This window comes from Oncorhynchus mykiss, chromosome 28, assembly GCF_057628025.1.
Source record: "Oncorhynchus mykiss isolate SJ-2025 chromosome 28, ASM5762802v1, whole genome shotgun sequence".
Lineage (NCBI taxonomy): Eukaryota > Metazoa > Chordata > Actinopteri > Salmoniformes > Salmonidae > Oncorhynchus > Oncorhynchus mykiss.
In genome coordinates, this window is record NC_143049.1 from 25,753,008 (window position 1) to 25,772,890 (window position 19,883).

Sequence of the window (19,883 nt, forward strand, 5' to 3'; positions counted from 1 at the left end):
TGCCTTGCTAGAGCTGCTCCGGCCAACTGTAAGTGCTGTTATTGTGAAGTGGAAAAGTCTCGGAGCAACAACAGCTCAGCCGCGAAGTGGTAGGCCACACGAGCTCATAGAACGGGACCACTGAGTGCTGAAGCGTGTAGCATAAAAAAATCATTGTCCTCGGTTGCAACACTGATTACCGAGTTCCAAACTGCCTCTGGAAGCAACGTCAGCACAATAACTGTTCGTCGGGAGCTTCATGAAATGGGTTTCCATGGCGGGGCCGCCGCACTCCACCATGCGCAATGCCAAGTGTCAGCTGGACTGGTGTAAAGCTTGCCGCCATTGGACGGGAGTGATAAATCACGCTTCACCATCTGGCAAATCTGGGTTACCTACCTGCCCGAATGCGTAGTGCTAATTGTAAAGTTTGGTAGAGGAGGAATAATGGTCTGGGGCTGTTTTCCATGGTTCGGACTAGGCCCCTTAGTTCCGGTGGAGGAAAATCGTAACGCACAGCATACAATGACATTTTAGACAATTCTGTGTTTCCAACTTTGTGGCAACAGTTTGGGGAAGGCCTTTTCTTGTTTCAGCAAGACAATGCCCCTGTGCACATAGCGAGGTCCAGACAAAAGTGGTTTGTAGAAATCGGTGTGGAAGAACTTGACTGGCCTGCACAGAGCCCTGACCTCAACCCCATCCAACACTTTTGGAATTAATTGGAACGCCAACTGTGAGCCATGCCTAATCGCCCAACATCACTAATGCTAGTGTGGCTGAATGGAAGCTAGTCCCCACAGCAATGTTCCAACATTTAGTGGAAAGCCTTCCTTGAAGAGTGGAGGCTGTTATGGCAGCAAACGGGGAAAAAACTTGTTATTAATGCCCATGATTTTGGAATAAAGATGTTCGACAAGCAGGTATACATACTTTTGGTCTTGGAGTATATATCTGCATCTCTGTGGTACATAGGTCTCTGCATTAAACACAAAATGTCCTCTGTACATTTTTGATCACATTCAATACTAATCTCTAGATGGATCTCAAGTTACAGTAAGTCAGTGTGGGTGTATCATCAATCATGCTTCATTTCTTATCCAGATGAAACACTTGTGTTCTCAGTGTGCTATCTACCTGCTCCTCCACCCCTCTCCCTACAGACCATTCCGTGGTGAACAGCTAAGGTATTCATTTTAAGTGCAAGGAGGGAGTACCTCAACGAGCACATAATTACAGCTACGCCAATTATCAACCTTTAAACTAGCAATTATCATCCCCTTGCTTCTCTCTGGGCCTCTTTACTGCTGGGGAACGAGGGAAAGAGAAAGGAGGACAGACAGGTTTGCCTCATCTAGCACTCAACAGGGAAATCTAAATAATTATGCCTCAAGAAATATGCATAATGAAATGGTAAGTCAAAGAAAAGGGTTTTCCATTTAACTGTGAAATAAAATAGTCATTATACGGGACAATATTTCTCCATAAAGGCAGTAATATTTCCCAGATGAGCTCGAAAAGAGCTCATCACATATTCTAGGCAGTCGCTGAGATGAATAGACTAAGCAATCTTTTGAATAATATTATGTTTAGGATTTGTTTTGGAAACAAAGTCCTCTTATAACACATTAGCACTGTAGCCTGCCCTGAGTGAAGACACTCTAAAGCTTGTTTGTAGACTCAGCGAATATCTACATTACCAGAAGGAAACGGGCCCTTGAGAGATCTTTCTTTAAACCTGGAGAAAACAAGGTTTGTGTTGCGAGTGTAGTAAGCTAGTGATGGGAAAAACTGTGCTGCTGATGAGGGCAGACATGGCAATCTGCTCCCTCAGAAGCCTTTCCGTGGAAGGGAGGTAAAGGGGTCACCAATGCTATGTTCTAATCAGGCTAGCTAGACCGACGGAATGAATTTGTCTCCTTACAACAGCAGCTGCCTTGACATGAAAGCCTGTACAATCTCAATCCCTACATCTTCTGAAAGAACCACTACAGCTGAATCATCTTCCTCAAATTCAAGCTCTGTTTACCTTGTACCACAAAAATGCTAATTGTTCCCCAATCCATTCAAATGAGATATTCTATCTTGAGAATAGCAAGTGCCAACACATGTCATAATCCTGAGCCTCTATCCAAGTGGGCCAGCCAGAAAGACGGACTGAGTTATCCGTAGGACCAAACAATGGCCTCAGCCCTGACATGTTTCTGTGAGGAAACCCTCCCAGGTCTTAATGATTGGCCCTGATGAGAGATGGAAATATCTCTACTTGGCAAAGAGTAGGTGGCTAGGAGCTATAATGGGTTCTACACTAGGGAAGGAGGGGGTAGTAGATGGCATAAGAACCAGGGTTGGTGAGAGACCTTTCCTCATTTTCCACACAGAACAATGTTCCATTGTGTTCACTGTGTAACAATAATGTGATGTCCCTTGGTGACAGTAGTGGAAAAAGTACCCAATTGGCGTACTTGAGGAAAAGTAAACATACTTGAGTCATTTTCTATAAAAAAGTTAGTCACCTAGTAAAATACTACTTAAGTAAAAGTATTAGGATTTAAATATACCTAGTTGCGCTTAGTAGAAATAGTTCTGCCATATTCTGGTTACTAGAACTCTAATAGTTAGCTAATTTTCAGTTTGTTACAAAATAAGATAGTATAGTGTGGAGAATCATTGTACCATCAATCACTGTGAAATATATTTTCAATAACCAAAAATGTTGTTGTTTTAGCTGTTTTGAAGCTGGTGTACAAAACCAAAAGTAAAATACGCAAAACTAAAGAACGGGAAGCATAGAAATAGTGCATATAGAAAAGATCTACCCCTTCTTAGACTTGTTTTCAAGTAGTGAACAATCTATAACTCACATTGCTCTGTGAATTTTGTCTGATCGCCCAAAAAGTTGCATATTGATTTAAGTATCAAATGTGAACGTCATTGCTAAAATATACTTCAGTATAAAAAAAAATGTCAAATTCCTTATTAACCAAACCAGACGGCACTTTTATTTTAATTTTTGATTTAAGGATAGCCAGGGGCACACTCCAACACTGCCATAATTTCTAAACAAAGCATGTGTGTTTAGTGAGTTCGTCAGATCAGAGGACGTACAGGTGATCAGGGATGTGTGAATTGGACCGTTTTCCTGTCCTGCCAAGTGTTCAAAATGTAACGAGGACTTTGGGTGTCAGGAAAAATGTATGGACAAAAAGTATATTTTCTTTAGGAATTTAGTGAAGTAAAAGTTGTCAAATATAAATAGTCAAGTTCAGATACTCCCCAAAAATAGCTTAAGTAGTATTTTTACTTAAGTACTTTACACCCTTGCTTGGTGGTAAAAACTACACAATAATGATAAAACATACTGAATGAAAGGAAAGTGGGATTAGATGTATACATAATATATTCCGGACAGTTGATTCACCAGACAGAAGCTTGTCGGTGTCCCAAATGGTACCGTATTCCCTATATTGTGCACTACTGTTGACCAGGCCTAGTGCACTATATGGGGAATATGGTGCCGTTTAGGATGCACTAAACAATTCTGTTTTTCTGTCTAGCTGTGAAGAGAAGGCCCTGACCCTCACCTGAGGAGTAAATTCATACAGACAGTCAATTAGAGGTGGATTTTCTCTAGCCTCTGGCCTTGACCAATCAATATGTGTTTTACCGGCGGATTTGCAAATCCCAACTGATCCTTGGGAAAGGAACTGCCATTACAGATCAGACATTGATTAGGTTAAAGTTTCTGCTTCTCCACCCTTCCCAAGGTAGCCTACTCAGACCGCCACAGAATTTCTAACTATTTCACTGCAGCAGTGGAAAGTTTACACGAGGGTTTAAAAATACATAAGTGTTATAGAAAGAAGGTGCAGCCGCCTTTTACAATAAGGATGTAAAAATGTTTGTCTCAAATGCACCCTATTCACTGTATAGGGCTCTGGTCAAAAGCTGTACACTAGATAGGGAAGCCTACCAGACGAGCGAAATTCCTTCAATGCTCGCTTTGAGGCAAGCAACACTGAACCATGCATAAGAGCACTAGCTGTTCCGGATGACTGTGATCACACTCTCCGTAGCCGATAGAGCGTAAGACCTTTAAACAGGTTAACATTCATAAGGCCGCAGAGCCAGACTGATTACCAGGACTGCGTACTCAGAGCATACGCCGACCAGCTGGCAAATTACATTTTCAACCTCTCACTGACCCAGTCTGTAATACCTACATATTTCAAGCAGACCACCATAGTCCCTCTACCCAAGAATGCCAAGGTAGCCGGTCTAAGTACTATCTCCCCGTAGCACTCATATCTATAGCCATGAAATGCTTTGAAAGGCAGGTCCTGGCTCACATCAACACCATCATCCCAGACACGCTTGAACCACTCCAATTTGCATACCACCCCAACAGATACACAGATTACGCAATCGCTATTGCACTCCACACTGCCCTTTGCCACCCGGACAAAAGGAACAACTTTGTAAGAATGCTGGTCATTGACTACAGCTCAACAACATAGTGCCCTCCAAGCTCATCACTAAGCTAAGAATTTAACACCTCCCTCTGTAACTGGATCCTGGACTTCCTGATGGGCCATTTGGTGAGGGTAGGCAACAGTGCTTCTGCCACGCTGACCCTCAACACAGGGGCTCCTCAGGGATGTGTGCCTAGTCCCCTCCTGTACTCCTTGTTTACCCACGACCGCGTGGCCAACGACACAACAGTGGTAGGCCTGATCCACAACGACGATGAGACCTGGAAGTGTGGTGCCACGAAAACAATCTCTCCCTCAATGTCAGTAAGACGAGAGATGAACGTGGACTACAGGAAATTAGGTCTGAGCACGCCCCCACTCACATTGACAGCGCTGTAGTGGAGCGGGTCGAGTGTCCAAATCACAAAGGCCCCATCATGGTCCAAACACACCAACGCAGTCATGAAGAAGGCATGACAATGCTTCTTCCCCCTCGAGGCTGAAAAGATTTGGCATGGGCCCTCAGATCCTCAAAGTTATACAGCTGCACAATTGAGAGTATCTTGACTGGCTGCATCACCGCTTGATATTGCGACTGCTTGGCATCCGACCGCAAGGCGCTACATAGGTTAGTGTGTACGGCCAAGTACATCACTGGGGCCGAGCTCCCTGCCACCCAGGACCTATATACCAGGCGGTGTCAGAGGAAGGCCCTAAAAATTGTCAGACTCCAGCCACCAAAGTCATAGACTTTTCTTTTATGATGCAGCTCGGCAAACGCTACCAGAGCGCCAAGTCTGGGACAAAAAAGGCTCCTGAACAGCTTCTACCCCCAAGCCATAAGACCACTGAACAGCTAATCAAATGGCTTCCCGGACTATTTGCATATATTATATATTTTTTGCACTGGCTCTATGCACTCTCACTGGACTCTACCCACACAGTCACACATTCTACATAGATACTGCATATGCTTACACACACAAAACATACACATGCATATTGACTCCACACAGACACACTTTTAAACTCTTTCACACTGTTTACACATGCTCCTGCAACTCTTTATTTGTTTATAATCTTCTATCATGATTGCCTCGTCACTTTTACCCCTACCTACATGTACATATTACCTCAATTACCTCAGCTACCTTGTACCCCAGCACATTGACTGTACTGGAAGTCCTTGTACACTGAGTATATAATAAAAATGAAGAACTGCTCTTGCCATGACATATAGACTGATCAGGTGAAAGCTTTGGTCCCTTGTTGGTGTAGATGAAGGGGAGGAGACAGGTTAAAGAAGGATTTTAAGGCCTTGAGACAATTGAGATATGTGTGCCATTCAGAGGGTGAATGGGTAAGACAAAAGAGCCTTTTAAAGGGGTATTGTAGTAGGTGACAGGCGTACCGGTTTGTGTCAAGAACTGCAATGCTTCTGGGTTTTTCATGCTCAACAGTTTCCCGTGTGTTTCAAGAATGGTCCACTACCCAAAGGACATTCAGCCCACTTGACACAACTGTGGCAAGTATTGAAGTTGAGGCTGTTCTGAGGGCAAAAGGGGGGTGCAAATGTTTGGTATACTCTGTATATAGCCTCATTATTTTATTGTTACTATTTCCTTTTGTGCAAATGTTCTTTTTAATTTAGCATTGTCTGGAAAGGGCCCGTAAGTAAGCATTTCACAGTAAAGTCTACGCCTGTTGCTTTCAGTGCATGTGTCAATTACATTTGATTTCAATAGGGTGTCATCCACTGTTTTCCTTTTGAATCCATGAAGAAACATTCCGTGTCTCCTTTCCTCCAGGATCCAGCTTAAGACCCGGGAGCTGCGGGAGCGGCAGGCACGGGAGAGGGACTACGCTGAGATCCTGGACATCAACCTGAGCCGAGATGAGGAGCACCCCTATGCCGGCATCGGGCCCCTGGACATGTCCCTGGGCAGCGGACACAGCCGTCCCCAGAGCCCCCGAGACAACGACCACCACCACCAAGATTCCTCCCTCTACACACAAGTCGGCAAGGCCCGCAACGCAAACGGACGCCCTCCCTCCGCCGACAGGTAGGGGGCCGAGGGTCGGTCCTACGCTATGAGGGGCAGAACTGGGTTTAAATACTTTGGCCATTTGCTCAATCCTGCCAGGAGTGGCATATGGGCAGTGTTTGTCTTTGAACCCGGGGCTGATGAAGAGAGGTAGTAAAAACACTATAAATACCACTATCAAGAATTACTATTACTATTAATTAGCACTTCTGCCTGGTACACTGTTTTTATGGACCAATTCATCGTGCTAAAGACCATCATTCAAGCCCTGGTGATGTTGAAGAACTCATTCCTTTATAGGTAAAATAGTATCTTGCTGTGCCTAGGTAACGCTAGGCCAAACACTGTTGCACTGAAGTGTCTTAGTCCAGTCAACACACCTCACCCCAGGAAAATAACCACAGGAATGAAAGGCAGTTAAATATCACCACTCTACTGACAGGGACTCACTGGTGATTACCTTGGTCCTGGGGGGAAAGGGAGGCAACATTTCTACATTTTCACTTACTCACTCCTGTTGCATGATCATAAAATGCATCCCAAATGGCACCCTATTTCCTACATAGCTGCGCTTTTACTTTTATAGGCCCTGGTCAAAAGTAGTGCACTATATAGGGAATATAGTGCTGGTTTAGGACTGTAGATAAACCGTTTGTGACTCAAAATCTAAGTCTGATCCTCAGGCTGATTCGGTTTACTTTCCTTTAGGATTGGCATCTGTCAATCATCTCACACCATTCCCTAGACTTGTGGAATGGAAGATATATTTTCATTTTACCAACTTCAACTTAATTGTCCCAGATTGGCTTTACAACAATACTCCAACATCATCGTACATCAATGATCTGTATTCCTACCATGTATTCATTCATACTCAATGTACCAGTGACAGTACTGTACATCACACATGAAGCTATGAGAAACCATAAGCCTGTGTGCCCTCTGTCAACAGCAGTAGTCCGTGGCTGCGTCCCAAATGGTACCCTATTCCCTATTGTGCAGAGCTTTTGTGCACTACATCGGGAATATGATACCATTTGGGACGCTGACCCAATATTACAGTGCCATTTGGGACGCAGAACCAGTATTAAATTGTAAGTCTGTATGGCCTGAAGCGTATTACAGAATGAATTATGTGATTTCTCTAGCCAAAGAGAATACAGGGTGTTATTTCACATGTTCCTATACTCACACCAGTGTGTATATTATTAATACTGTCTGTAGTATTGATTTGTAAATTATTGTGCTGCCACAGTGTTAGTGTTCTGTTATACAGGTAAATGCCAAAATAAAGGAAACAGTGTCAACATAGTGTCTTAATTGGGTGTTGAGCCAGAACAGTTTCAATACACCTTGGCATAGATTCTACAAGTGTCTGGAACTCTTATTGGAGGGATGCGACACCATTCTTCCATGAGAAAACGCTGTCTCAGGCACCGCTCCAGAATCTCCTATAAGTGTTCAGTTGGGTTGAGATCAGGTGACAGACGGCTATGGCATATGGTTTACATCATTTTCATGCTAATTAAACCATTCAGTGATCACTTGTGGATGGGGGCATTGTCATCCTATGGGGGCATAGCCATGGTACCCAAAATAATGGCCTACCCAGTATTTTATACATGACCCTAAGCATGATGGGATGTTAATTACCTTAGGAATCACAGCTGTGTGGAAGCACCTGCTTTCAATATATTTTGTATCCCTCATTTACTCAAGTGTTTCCTTTATTTTGGCAGTTACCTGTAGTTCTAGTGCGAGGATGTGTGAAGAAGTGAATAGCATTACCATGCACTGCTGCTGTTGAACGAGACTAGCAATATCATAGAGCACTTGTTCAATAAACAGTCAAGGACTTCATGTTTGTGTTCATGATGCACCACAACGATTCAGCTCCATGGAGAAAGGTGTAGAATTCCGGGAAATTCTCTACACCGCCAATGTGGGGGCCTCTAAAAATGTTATCTGAAATTACACCGGGCCGACCGCGCCCATTGCCACGCCCACTAAGCCCTTTTTTGATAGAGTAAAAAACCCTGACTTCTACTATGTAGTTCAGGGCTAATGCTAGGATTGAGAGACTGATTTAATTATTGATATGTGACCCACAATATAATATCTACTCATGTCCATGGCACTAAGACCTACGGTATGTGTTAATATGATAATGGTTGACATTGGACAGTCATACCCTGTATGTGAGGGGTGATGTGCTTTATAAACTGCCCTTGTTTGTCTCCGAATGTGAAAGCCAGAATAGTGCCGTTTGGGGACTAGTCTCCTCCCACTTTCATTCCTCTTAGAGCTGGAACATCACCCATTGCCCTTTTTGTCTGCTTGGCAGAGAAGGAAAACCAACCTGCAGCTGCATAAACATGCAGTGGAATTCATTTTCTAATTGCCTACAGTAGTTGCTTGCAAAACTGCGGACCATCAGAACTTTCAATTTAACTGTGCAGCGTAAAATGAGTCTGCCGGGAGCTTCATGAAACCCAGAGGAGAAGTCAGCCATTTCCTCCACCCTGAGAACCATGACTGACTTCTGTCAGCTCAATCATATTTTTGTGACAGACAGAGTCTTAAATGGCACCCTATTTCCTATATAGTGCACTACTTCTGACCCGGGCCTGGTCAACAGTAGTGCACTATATAGGGAATATGGTTCCATTTGAGACACAACCATACTGGTGCAACAGCATAGAGCTTTTTGTGGAGTTCATAGGCATTGGTACTGTGTATTAGCCTACAGTATGGAACTATAACATGGCTGGGCTAGTATGGGCTGCCTGGTAAAGGATTTATAGAGTTAGTGAAAGAAAATCATTTATGTTGAAATTACTCTGTTTGTTGTGCAGTAATTGTTATTTTGGTAGGGGTCCTATATTTATTGTATTGGTGGTACCGTAGCTGTAAGTTAAGAATATTCTCTCTCTGTGAGCTAGTCCTTCATGGTCCTCTGCCAAATTGCATAACCTCTCCTGGATATTGTGGTTGGTCCTACTTGCCCCCTCCGTCTGCCAAAAAAAATATTGTGCAAAGCCCAAACTTATCTCAGTAACCTTTTCCCACAATTACTGTGTATATTTCACAAGGTCTTGAGTTCAAATTTGACATCTGGTAACATTTGTCATAACCTTGTAAGTCCTAAGCCCCCAAATAGACTGAAAATGCAATTATGTACTTGGCAACAACTGTGTTGGCCATAACAATGTAGTCTACTTTAGTGAGAAGCACAGAGCACTGGGAGAATTCTGGGATTTAAACAGCAACAAAGCGGTCACCCAACACTTTTTTGGTAAACAGCTGAGGAACTGGGCTGAAGTAATGTAACAACTCTCAAATTCATAGACCATCCATGAGATCAAAAATACCCCCTGTCCAAAAAAGGATGTTCCAATCCCTGTTTGCCCCTTTAATGTGTTTCAAGAGAGGTGGGCTTTCATTGGTGTATATATCGTGAATGCCTGAAATGCAGTGTTCCATCACATGATGGAGTTTAAACTAGTGAATTATCTCCTGTGTCTGTATTGTCTCATCCCCCTCCAGGAGAATAGAGACCCTGGTTGAATGATCCCTCTGGGATCTTATGTGATTTGATTCTCCTCTGTGGCTGTTATTATTGAATCTGCTATATTGTGTTCAGTTAGGCCTGTAAGAAAACTCCCTCGGAGCAAAGCGACATACAGGAGTGGTCACATCGAGTCACACACACACCCGAAGCATTATATGAAACAGCTAGCCAAGCAGCATCTGAGAGGCAGTCACAAACACACCCGAAGCATTATATGAAACAGCTAGCCAAGCAGCATCTGAGAGGCAGTCACAAATGGCACCCTATTCCCTATATAGTGTCTGGTCTAAAGTAGTGCACTAGTGACATTTGGGATGTATAATGAGGTTCTGGGAGCCTGATAAGGCCCTAGAGTGAGTAACATCACACCACGGGGGGTCACTTCAACCTTGATCCATCTTCTCAGCTTTGCAGATGAATAGAAAAGGCAGTTGAATGTGGGACCACTCGGGGGTGGGGCTGTGTGCGCGTGCGTCCGAGGGCAATTAATTCCCACATAAAACGTGGGTAAACACACGGGTAATCCCCCTTTATTCAGACAGAGGGCTTTCAGATACCCAACAGGAGTCCCTCGAGTCTCTCTCTCACACACACACACATACACTCCACAGATTCTACCACCTACGATGATGGGGAAAGAATGGGTGTTGTGGAAAACCAAACTGTTAAGAGAAACCGTGAAATCGGTAAGAATGTGTTGCGAGAAAGTCACTGTGGTTGAAATAGTGTTACTAAAACAGCAGGCTGAATAAGCTGTAGACACTACACACAAACCTCATCTCTCATTTAAAATTATACGTTCATTTGATAAACTATAATCCACCTCTTGATAATGTCTTTATCTGCTGATTATCTATCAATCGTGTATATAGGAACGTTCCAAATGGCACCCTTTTTCCAATATAGTGCACTACTTTTGCCGTGCCCTATGGGGTCTGGTCAAAAGTAGGGCAATATATTTGAAGTACTAGTGGCATTTGGGACGCAGTCAGAATGTATAGCTGATGTACTCTTGGACCCGTTACTGTAATTAACGGTTTATTACAGAGTCGTTACTCTTTACTCAGTAAACCATCCTGTGTGCTGTATTTGGTAATATCAGTGACTGTTTAAATATGTGGTTGTAGAATTTAACGATCAGCTACTGTCATCTCCCATCTGAACTTCTGTGACAGAGTCATCCCTTAGTTAATCTATAGGGGAGACATGCCTTTCTGTTTTCTGCCTAATCCAGGGATCCTTCTTGGCCAACAACCTCTGGGGAGGCAGGACTGGACACTATGGTTCTATAGAAATCCTGTCTAGCTTTGCAAAATCCCGCTTACTTTCCCAAAATATCTAGGTTTCCCAGAAATCCTGGTTAGAGGGTTTTGGATTTCCTGCTGATTCTCTCCTGATTACCATTTAGAGAGAACCTGTGAATTTGGGGAAAGTTACTGGAATTGTGCAGCTCTAATCCTGTCTGAATGTGGGAGAGTATACCTCCGTGGCCATTGTCTTTGTCTTCACTGTTCTGGCTAGGTTGTTGGTGTTTTATACAGCTTAGTTCCAGTCCTAAAAAGGTTTTGAAGCTCTTATTTACCTTGACAACGCCAAGGTTTCAAGCTGAAAAGAAGGTTGTGTGAATGTGAGTGGGATGGGTGACAATGTCAGTAGGTTGAATAAGTGCGATTTGTGGCAAATGGCACACTATTCCCTATACAGTGCACTACTTTTGACCAGTAGTGGCACTATATAGGGAGTAGGGTGCTATTTAGGATGCTGCCTGCATCTCCTATCCTTCCCTACTAACATATGATAAGCCTCAAATCTGTTTACTGTATCTGTGTCTGTCTGTTTTCATGCTGGATCAGAATTACTCCTGTTTCTATCACACACACAGTAATGTACAGTAAATCAGGTTCGAGCCCTCCAATATGCTGCTGTTTAGTCAACCCTGAGGTGTTTATTTTAGGATGATCATGTTATAGGACTGGTGCTTTCAGTAATAGCCAGCAAAATTAGGACATCGCAGACAGCAATCTTTTGTATTATGTATTTAATTTAGACTTTATTGAAATGTATGGAATACTGAGATGAGTATAGTTTACCTAAATTATTTTATTATTATTATATTATACTATTTTATAAGCCCCACTGAAACAAAATGGTGGAATACCATTACAGTATGTATTCCCTCAAAGTGCCCATGGATTTTCTATCTTGTCATTTCATTTGAAGGCTGCTCCCTTTGTGAATAATGTGGCTTACTGTTCAGTGCAGGACCCTACCCAGAGAGACAGAACTCCTCTGGGGGTTGGATAATGCATCTGAACCCAACAGACATCTGATTATCAAAGAACCTTTGGCTCAGTGTGGCATGTACACACACACACACACACACACAGCACAGAATACGTTCTGGTCATTCAGGGACAGTTAGATGGCCATCTGTGCTGCCCAGTGTTGACCCTGTCTGATGTCTGACAGAAAGATGTAATCATCTCTCCTCTCATATCTGGCTCCAGGCGGACGGAGTCCTTATTCGTGCAATAATAGGGGCTTCCCTCTGGGGTCACTGTCTGAAGGCCTATTCCACTGACACGCTAGGCTGGTGGAACAACAGCAATTTTATTACACTACTATGTTCATGGTTTTATGTGTTTGAATCCACTTGTTTTTGATCCATCCTAAAAAACAATCCCTTAAGTGGCTTCAACATTTGCATTTCCAACGTCCTAGCTGTTGTATCTGCTTCATACACACCTTTCTTTCATGCCACTGGCCTCATTATGTACTTCTGACATGATTTCCTCTTGGCTCCATCACTTCTGTATCCATCCAGCTAAAAACACATTTGGTTTGAGTTCTCCTGTGGACTGCCTAGGTTCACTTCACACACCACCACTGACCATGTAACACTGAAGCCTGCCGACCCACATTTACACCAATCACCAGTCGTTGGTGTTTGGATGCTTTTTCTATCAATGTCTGCACCAAATGGTACCCTATTCCCTACTCCTCACCCTATTCCCTATATAGGGCACTGGTCAAAAGTAGTGCCCTATATAGGGAATAGGGTGCCAATTGAGATGCAACCTATGTGGCTAGACAATCTGGACCCTCTCTTTCTAAAATTATCTGCCGAAATTGTTGCAACCCCTATTACTAGCCTGTTCAACCTCTCCTTCGCATCGTCTGAGATTCCGAAAGATTGGAAAGCTGCCGCGGTCAACCCCCTCTTCAAAGGGGGTGACACTCTAGACCCAAACTGTTACAGACCTATATCTATCCTACCCTGTCTTTCGAAGGTCTTCGAAAGCAAAGTTAACAAACAGATTACTGACCATTTCGAATCCCACCATACCTTCTCTGCTATGCAATCTGTTTTCAGAGCTGGTCATGGGTGCACCTCAGCCACGCTCAAGGTTCTAAACGACATCATAACCGCCATCGATAAGAGACGTTACTGTGCAGCCGTATTCATCGACCTGGCCAAGGCTTTCGACGCTGTCAATCACAACATTCTTATTGGCAGACTCAACAGCCTTGATTTCTCAAATGATTGCCTCGCCTGGTTTACCAACTACCAACTTTGTCACCAAAGCCCCATACACTACCCACCATTGCGACCTGTACGCTCTCGTTGGTTGGCCCTCGCTTCATACTCGTCGCCAAACCCACTGGCTACAGGTTATCTACAAGTCTCTGCTAGGTAAAGCCCTGCCTTATCTCAGCTCACTGGTCATCATAGCAGCACCCACTTGCAGCATGCGCTCCTGCAGGTATATCTCACTGGTCACCCCCAAAGCCAATTCCTCCTTTGGTCGTCTTTCCTTCCAGTTCTCTGCTGCCCATGACTGGAACGAATTGCAAAAATCTCTGAAGCTGGAGATTGACTGTATTATTGTATTATTGACTGCATGTTTTATTTATTCCATGTGTAACTCTGTTGTTGTATGTGTCAAATTGCTACACTTTATCTTGGCCAGGTCGCAGTTGCAAATGAGAACTTGTTCTCAACTAGCCTACCTGGTTAAATAAAGGTGTTCTCAACTAGCCTACCTGGTTAAATAAAGGTGTTCTCAACTAGCCCACCTGGTTAAATAAAGGTGTTCTCAACTAGCCTACCTGGTTAAATAAAGGTGTTCTCAACTAGCCCACCTGGTTAAATAAAGGTGTTCTCAACTAGCCCACCTGGTTAAATAAAGGTGTTCTCAACTAGCCTACCTGGTTAAATAAAGGTGTTCTCAACTAGCCCACCTGGTTAAATAAAGGTGTTCTCAACTAGCCCACCTGGTTAAATAAAGGTGTTCTCAACTAGCCCACCTGGTTAAATAAAGGTGTTCTCAACTAGCCTACCTGGTTAAATAAAGGTGTTCTCCACTAGCCTACCTGGTTAAATAAAGGTGTTCTCCACTAGCCTACCTGGTTTAATAAAGGTGTTCTCAACTAGACCACCTGGTTAAATAAAGGTGTTCTCAACTAGCCTACCTGGTTAAATAAAGGTGTTCTCAACTAGCCCACCTGGTTAAATAAAGGTGTTCTCAACTAGCCCACCTGGTTAAATAAAGGTGTTCTCAACTAGCCCACCTGGTTAAATAAAGGTGTTCTCAACTAGCCCACCTGGTTAAATAAAGGTGTTCTCAACTAGCCCACCTGGTTAAATAAAGGTGTTCTCAACTAGCCCACCTGGTTAAATAAAGGTGTTCTCAACTAGCCCACCTGGTTAAATAAAGGTGTTCTCAACTAGCCCACCTGGTTAAATAAAGGTGTTCTCAACTAGCCCACCTGGTTAAATAAAGGTGTTCTCAACTAGCCTACCTGGTTAAATAAAGGTGTTCTCAACTAGCCTACCTGGTTAAATAAAGGTGTTCTCAACTAGCCTACCTGGTTAAATAAAGGTGTTCTCAACTAGCCCACCTGGTTAAATAAAGGTGTTCTCAACTAGCCTACCTGGTTAAATAAAGGTGTTCTCAACTAGACCACCTGGTTAAATAAAGGTCAAATAAATAAAAATGAAAAATATCAAAAAAAGAATCCACCGCTGGAGGTTCACTGCCCTGCCCTCTCCTCCAGAGCGTTAACTCTCCCTAAACTGGGCCGTATTATGACATTAACACGTTGAGGAAGGGAATTATAAACTATTTGACTGAAGACCTTTGAACTGTAGACTCCCGTTGCTAGACAACACTGCACATCAGAGAGGACAGGGCATACAGGGCTGTGGCTCATCTCTACTCATAAAGCCCCAGCTCTCTTCCAGACCTGAATTCATATACTATTTGAGATCTTTCAAGTACTTTAGCCCTGTTTATTGAGCTTGTCTGGAGAAATTAAACTAATTTAAAGAGCAATCCACAATCCAGATTTGAATCCTATTGAGAGGAGAGGGATGCTGATATGTAGAGAGAGAGGCTACTGCCTGGCTTTTAAGATGGCTTGGTCTTTGTTAGAATCATTGATCCCATGAAGGCCTGGGCTGTATCACAAATGGCATCCTATTCCCTATATAGTGCGCTAGAGCCATATGGACCCTGGTCAAAGCCGTGCGCTATATAGGCAATAGGGTCGTAGCCATAGTGTGAGTCTAAGCTTTGGAGCATGGACAGACAGCCCTTGGATGAGCACTGTTCTGAAGGTCATCCTAACAAGATTATAGATTAAATTGTCCAAATGGACAAGTATTTAAAAATCATGCAAAAATCACTATCAAACAATTAGGCTACGCCGATCAGAATTGGATCAAAGTGTCCTCCGGATGCGATGTGCTGCACACTGTCCCACCAATCTCTGCAGAGTGCATTGTGTAACAACCAATGCTGCAAACTATGATTGTAAACCGTCTCTCAAGCTCTCAAAATTTGCTAGGATTTTCCTCTATTCAATACTAGCTATGTAATTCTGACAAAGTAAAAACAAATATTATTAGATTCCTAACTCCTGTGCTGTCAATATCTCCCTGGCCATCCACCAGGAGATGGGTGTGCAGGCTTTTGCTCCAGCCCTGCTCGAACTCACCACATTGTAAAAAATCAGCTGCTCAACAGGGCCTTGATAAGCTGACTAGTGTGTTTGAGCAGGGTTAGGTACACCCAGTAGCTCTCCAGAGGGTTGACAGATCACATGTGTTTTATACAGTAGCCTATTCGTGCAGTATTTTACATTATGGTGGGTTAAGTGCCTTGCTCAAGGCCACACCGGCAGGAGATATAATGCGTGGGATCAGAGACCAGCAGCCTTACATTGTCAATACCAGTGATAATAATGCATGTTATTTTGTGGTTTCTTTATTTTGTGGTTTCACAATTTTCAGTCACCTTTTTGGCCCATGGTGTTACAGACCATTACTTTTTTGGGGACAACTACCTTGAGCTTTTGGACAAGTGAAGAAAAAAAAAAAAAAAGCTGTCCTAAGGACAAGTGGCTAAAAAAGTTAATGTCAAGCCCTGCATTGTTTGCTTTTCCCTGCCACCCGCCCAGCCGTCAACGACACTCTGAATGTGTTATTTGTGGTTGTTTTCCCTCTTCTCTCCAACGTGCTGCGTAATCTTTCAAATGTTCTCAGTTTCCAACCGAGATACCTGGAGCGACAGGGAATTAGAAATCTTGCTCGATTAAATCACTGGCTGACAGGCAGGCGGTGACAGTTTTGAAAGATCACCAGTGAGAGATACCATTATTATGTCGTTCCTGCCAAGGCAGGAATCCCCCTTCATTCTCAATGCTTCTGGGACCATGGGAAATTAAAGAACACAACCAAATCTGAGTATGAAACTCCAACTTTCATCAGCTACTGTTATCAGCCATTCCCTTTCAACTGGATGTGTTACCATGTTGGTATTCCCTCAGGAACGCAGGTAGGGAATTCTGAAGCAAGGAAGTTCTGTGGTAGTTTCACTCAACTCATCTTTTCATGTTTTTGTATTCAAACCTTCTGGTCTATACGTCAAAAGCAGTACAAATGTTTGTTACTTTCCCACCAAAAAACAATATAAAAAATGTATCTACTACACTTTTAATACCGCTAGTCTGTGACATTTATATATGGATTGAAGTGTGTTCATTAGTACAGTAGCTTCCGGGCTATTCAAATAAATACAATTTATCTCTGAGGTGTTCTGAGGAAATGATCACTGACCCCATCTCGTTAATCATTAATGATAGGGTCCCTTTGAATGAACAGCCCACCGAGTGTTCCCTCTCTCTCCCTCCACAACATGTGATGTCTTCTGCTGCCCCAGGTAGATAATACCAGCTGTGCCATGATGCCTCACTCTGGGATGGGAAAGCGTCTTTGTAAGATAATAGAGTTGGCGACATCAGTAGCCCACATTGTATATATTTTTTAAATGGGACTGACCCGTATTTAATCACACCCAACTAGAGTATTGCATTGTTTTCTGCCACCTGTATTTTACCCAATGGCTTGAATCCATACAATGCCTCCAATTTGCAGTGACAGAACAGGAAACATTCATTTCCTGCACTGTAGGTTAACTCTGTCAGGATCTTTTGACTGATGTTCAGATTCAATGCTCAAGAATACACTTTGCCCAATCTGATTATGGAGCTGTAATTCTGAATTCTATCGTCAGTATTTCTGGGCATGCTGCAACAATGATTGGCACACTGCTTGTACCAGTGATGTGTATTATGTCGTGTGCTGGACGCTGGCACACAACATAATACACAACACTGGTACAAGCAGTGTGCCAATCATTGGTCAGGTGACATAAGTGAAGCTGGGCAGCCAGAGTGAGATGGAGAGGAGCACGATCTCAATTAGTCTTTCCACAAATCCTTACATCTGCCTTCTCAACCCTATTGGAAGAGAAGGTCCAAGGTCCCTCCCTTCAGACCTTCTCCAATGCGTTTGAGGCGTCGGCGAGGAGAGAACATACAAGTAATTGAGGAAAGATGAATTGAGAAAGAGCCAGGGAGGGCACTGTGTGTGGTGTCCCCTTACAGGAAATGAGGAGCAGATCTGTGATCCCAGTGCCCAGTATAGCCTCCCTCCCTCCCTAGCCTCAGGTTTAACCAGGCAGGGAAGAGGGGACTGTAGCACTACAGCTGTCATCAGCAGTCGGGCAATAAAAAACTGTGAAGACTGCAGCCTAAAAAGCATTTTTATCGACTTCCACTGTCCTCCAAGACTGTCTGAGTTTCCTCTTCACATCAGCAGTCAGAAAGCCAGCCCTGCGTCTGGACCACACATTTAATTCACCCTCATCTTCCCAACTCCTGGCTGTGACGAGAGAGGGAGAACAGTTTGATGGCATCAGTCTGGATATTACTCACTGGTTGAGGAGAGATGTGTCCCGTATCTCTGCCCCAGAACCAAATCAGCTAACACTGTCACAACTCCCTAAACCACATTACATTTTGAAAAGTGCTTTGTATTTGTAAAATGTTCCCCCATTACCTTGGTCCCCAGTAAAAATTCAAATTCTGCTTTTTGACTCGGACTCATTTGAATATTAATAGTTGAGGAAAATATTGGCTCTGAAGATATTATCTATCTTATTATAATTCACTGATTATTTAGTTTAAAAAAAAGAAATCAGCTTAATGAAAACTCCCTCCCAAAGCAGACTCTGTGCTATTTGGTGTATTTCACTCACCACGGCAGAGCTGTGCAAAGCAATCAAGTCGAACATGTGAAATTAGTTTTCAGGTTTACGCAGTGGAGATAATTCACATCAAGTTTTCTTCCAAATTGAAGTGTTTACGTGCGTGTGTCACTTTTCATCCAAACTGTATTGAAATGAAATGGCCCTGGTGGTCGTTTGCATTCACAGAGCCCTCCTCTAATGAAAATAAGGTAGCATCCCAAATGGCACCCTATTCCCTATATAGTGCACTGGGGTGCCATTTGTGATGTAGCTGAAACTGTTGTGGGCTTAGGGGACCACCGTTTCACCCACTCACTTCAGAGCAATTACTTCTGTTGCCCACACAAGTTCCCTCAAAAAGTTAGTACAAAAAGTCCCCTCTTTATTTAATTAAATGAGATGATTTAACTGAAAAGGCAATTTGGTTAATTTGGAACTGAAGTCAAAGGATCTAAGGCCCAGTGGGTTTTCATTCACAAGATTGAATACATAAAAGAAGTGCATCTGGCGTAGCAAGCGGGTTTTGGATTTTGACTTGAAGAATGTTTGACTTGAATTTCCATGTATTGATATCTGACAATCTAGTGCTTTCTTTTTGTGAGGCCATAGAAATTAGTTAGCACACGGTCTTATGAAACTAGCGTCTGCTGTTTGGAGATTGCCGAGGCAATAACTGTATAGAGCACAACCCAATCACTCCTTTCGAAACCAATAATTTGCTATTCTAATCTGGTATTGTATAAAGTACAGTGCCTTCAGAAAGTATTCATACCCCTTGACATCCACATTTTGTTAGAGCCTCAATTGAAATTAATTAGTAGGGGTTTTTTCTAACTCATTTACACAAATACCTCATAATGACGAAGTGAAAACATGTTTTTATTTTTACTATTTTCTACATTGTAGAGTAGTAATGAAGACATCAAAAAAGTGTTATTCAAATAGCCACCCCTTGATGACAGCTTTGCACACTCTTGGCATTCTCTCAACCAGCTTCATGAGGTAGTCACCTGGAATGCATTTCAATTAACAGGTATGCCTTGTGAAAAGTTGTGGAATTTCTTTCCTTGATACGTTTGAGTCAAACAGTTGTTGTGACAAGGTGTGGGGGGTATACAGAAGATAGCCCTATTTGGTAAAAGTCCATATTTTGGCAAGGACAGCTCAAACAAGCAACGAGAAATGACCGTCCATCATTACTTGAAGACATGAAGGTCAGTCA

At 43.0% G+C, this 19,883-nt stretch overlaps 1 protein-coding gene across 13 annotated transcripts in view; it reads left to right on the forward strand.

Annotated features, from left to right (window-relative positions):
- LOC110508784 (partitioning defective 3 homolog) overlaps positions 1-19,883 on the forward strand; it is a 220,082-nt gene that overhangs the window by 158,368 nt on the left and 41,831 nt on the right. For all 13 annotated transcript variants that reach the window (XM_090224832.1, XM_021589600.3, XM_090224830.1 and 10 more), the window contains one exon: positions 6,260-6,514. In XM_090224832.1, coding sequence (XP_090080958.1) covers positions 6,260-6,514 — 255 coding nt within the window. The remainder of the gene's footprint in view (positions 1-6,259; positions 6,515-19,883) is intronic.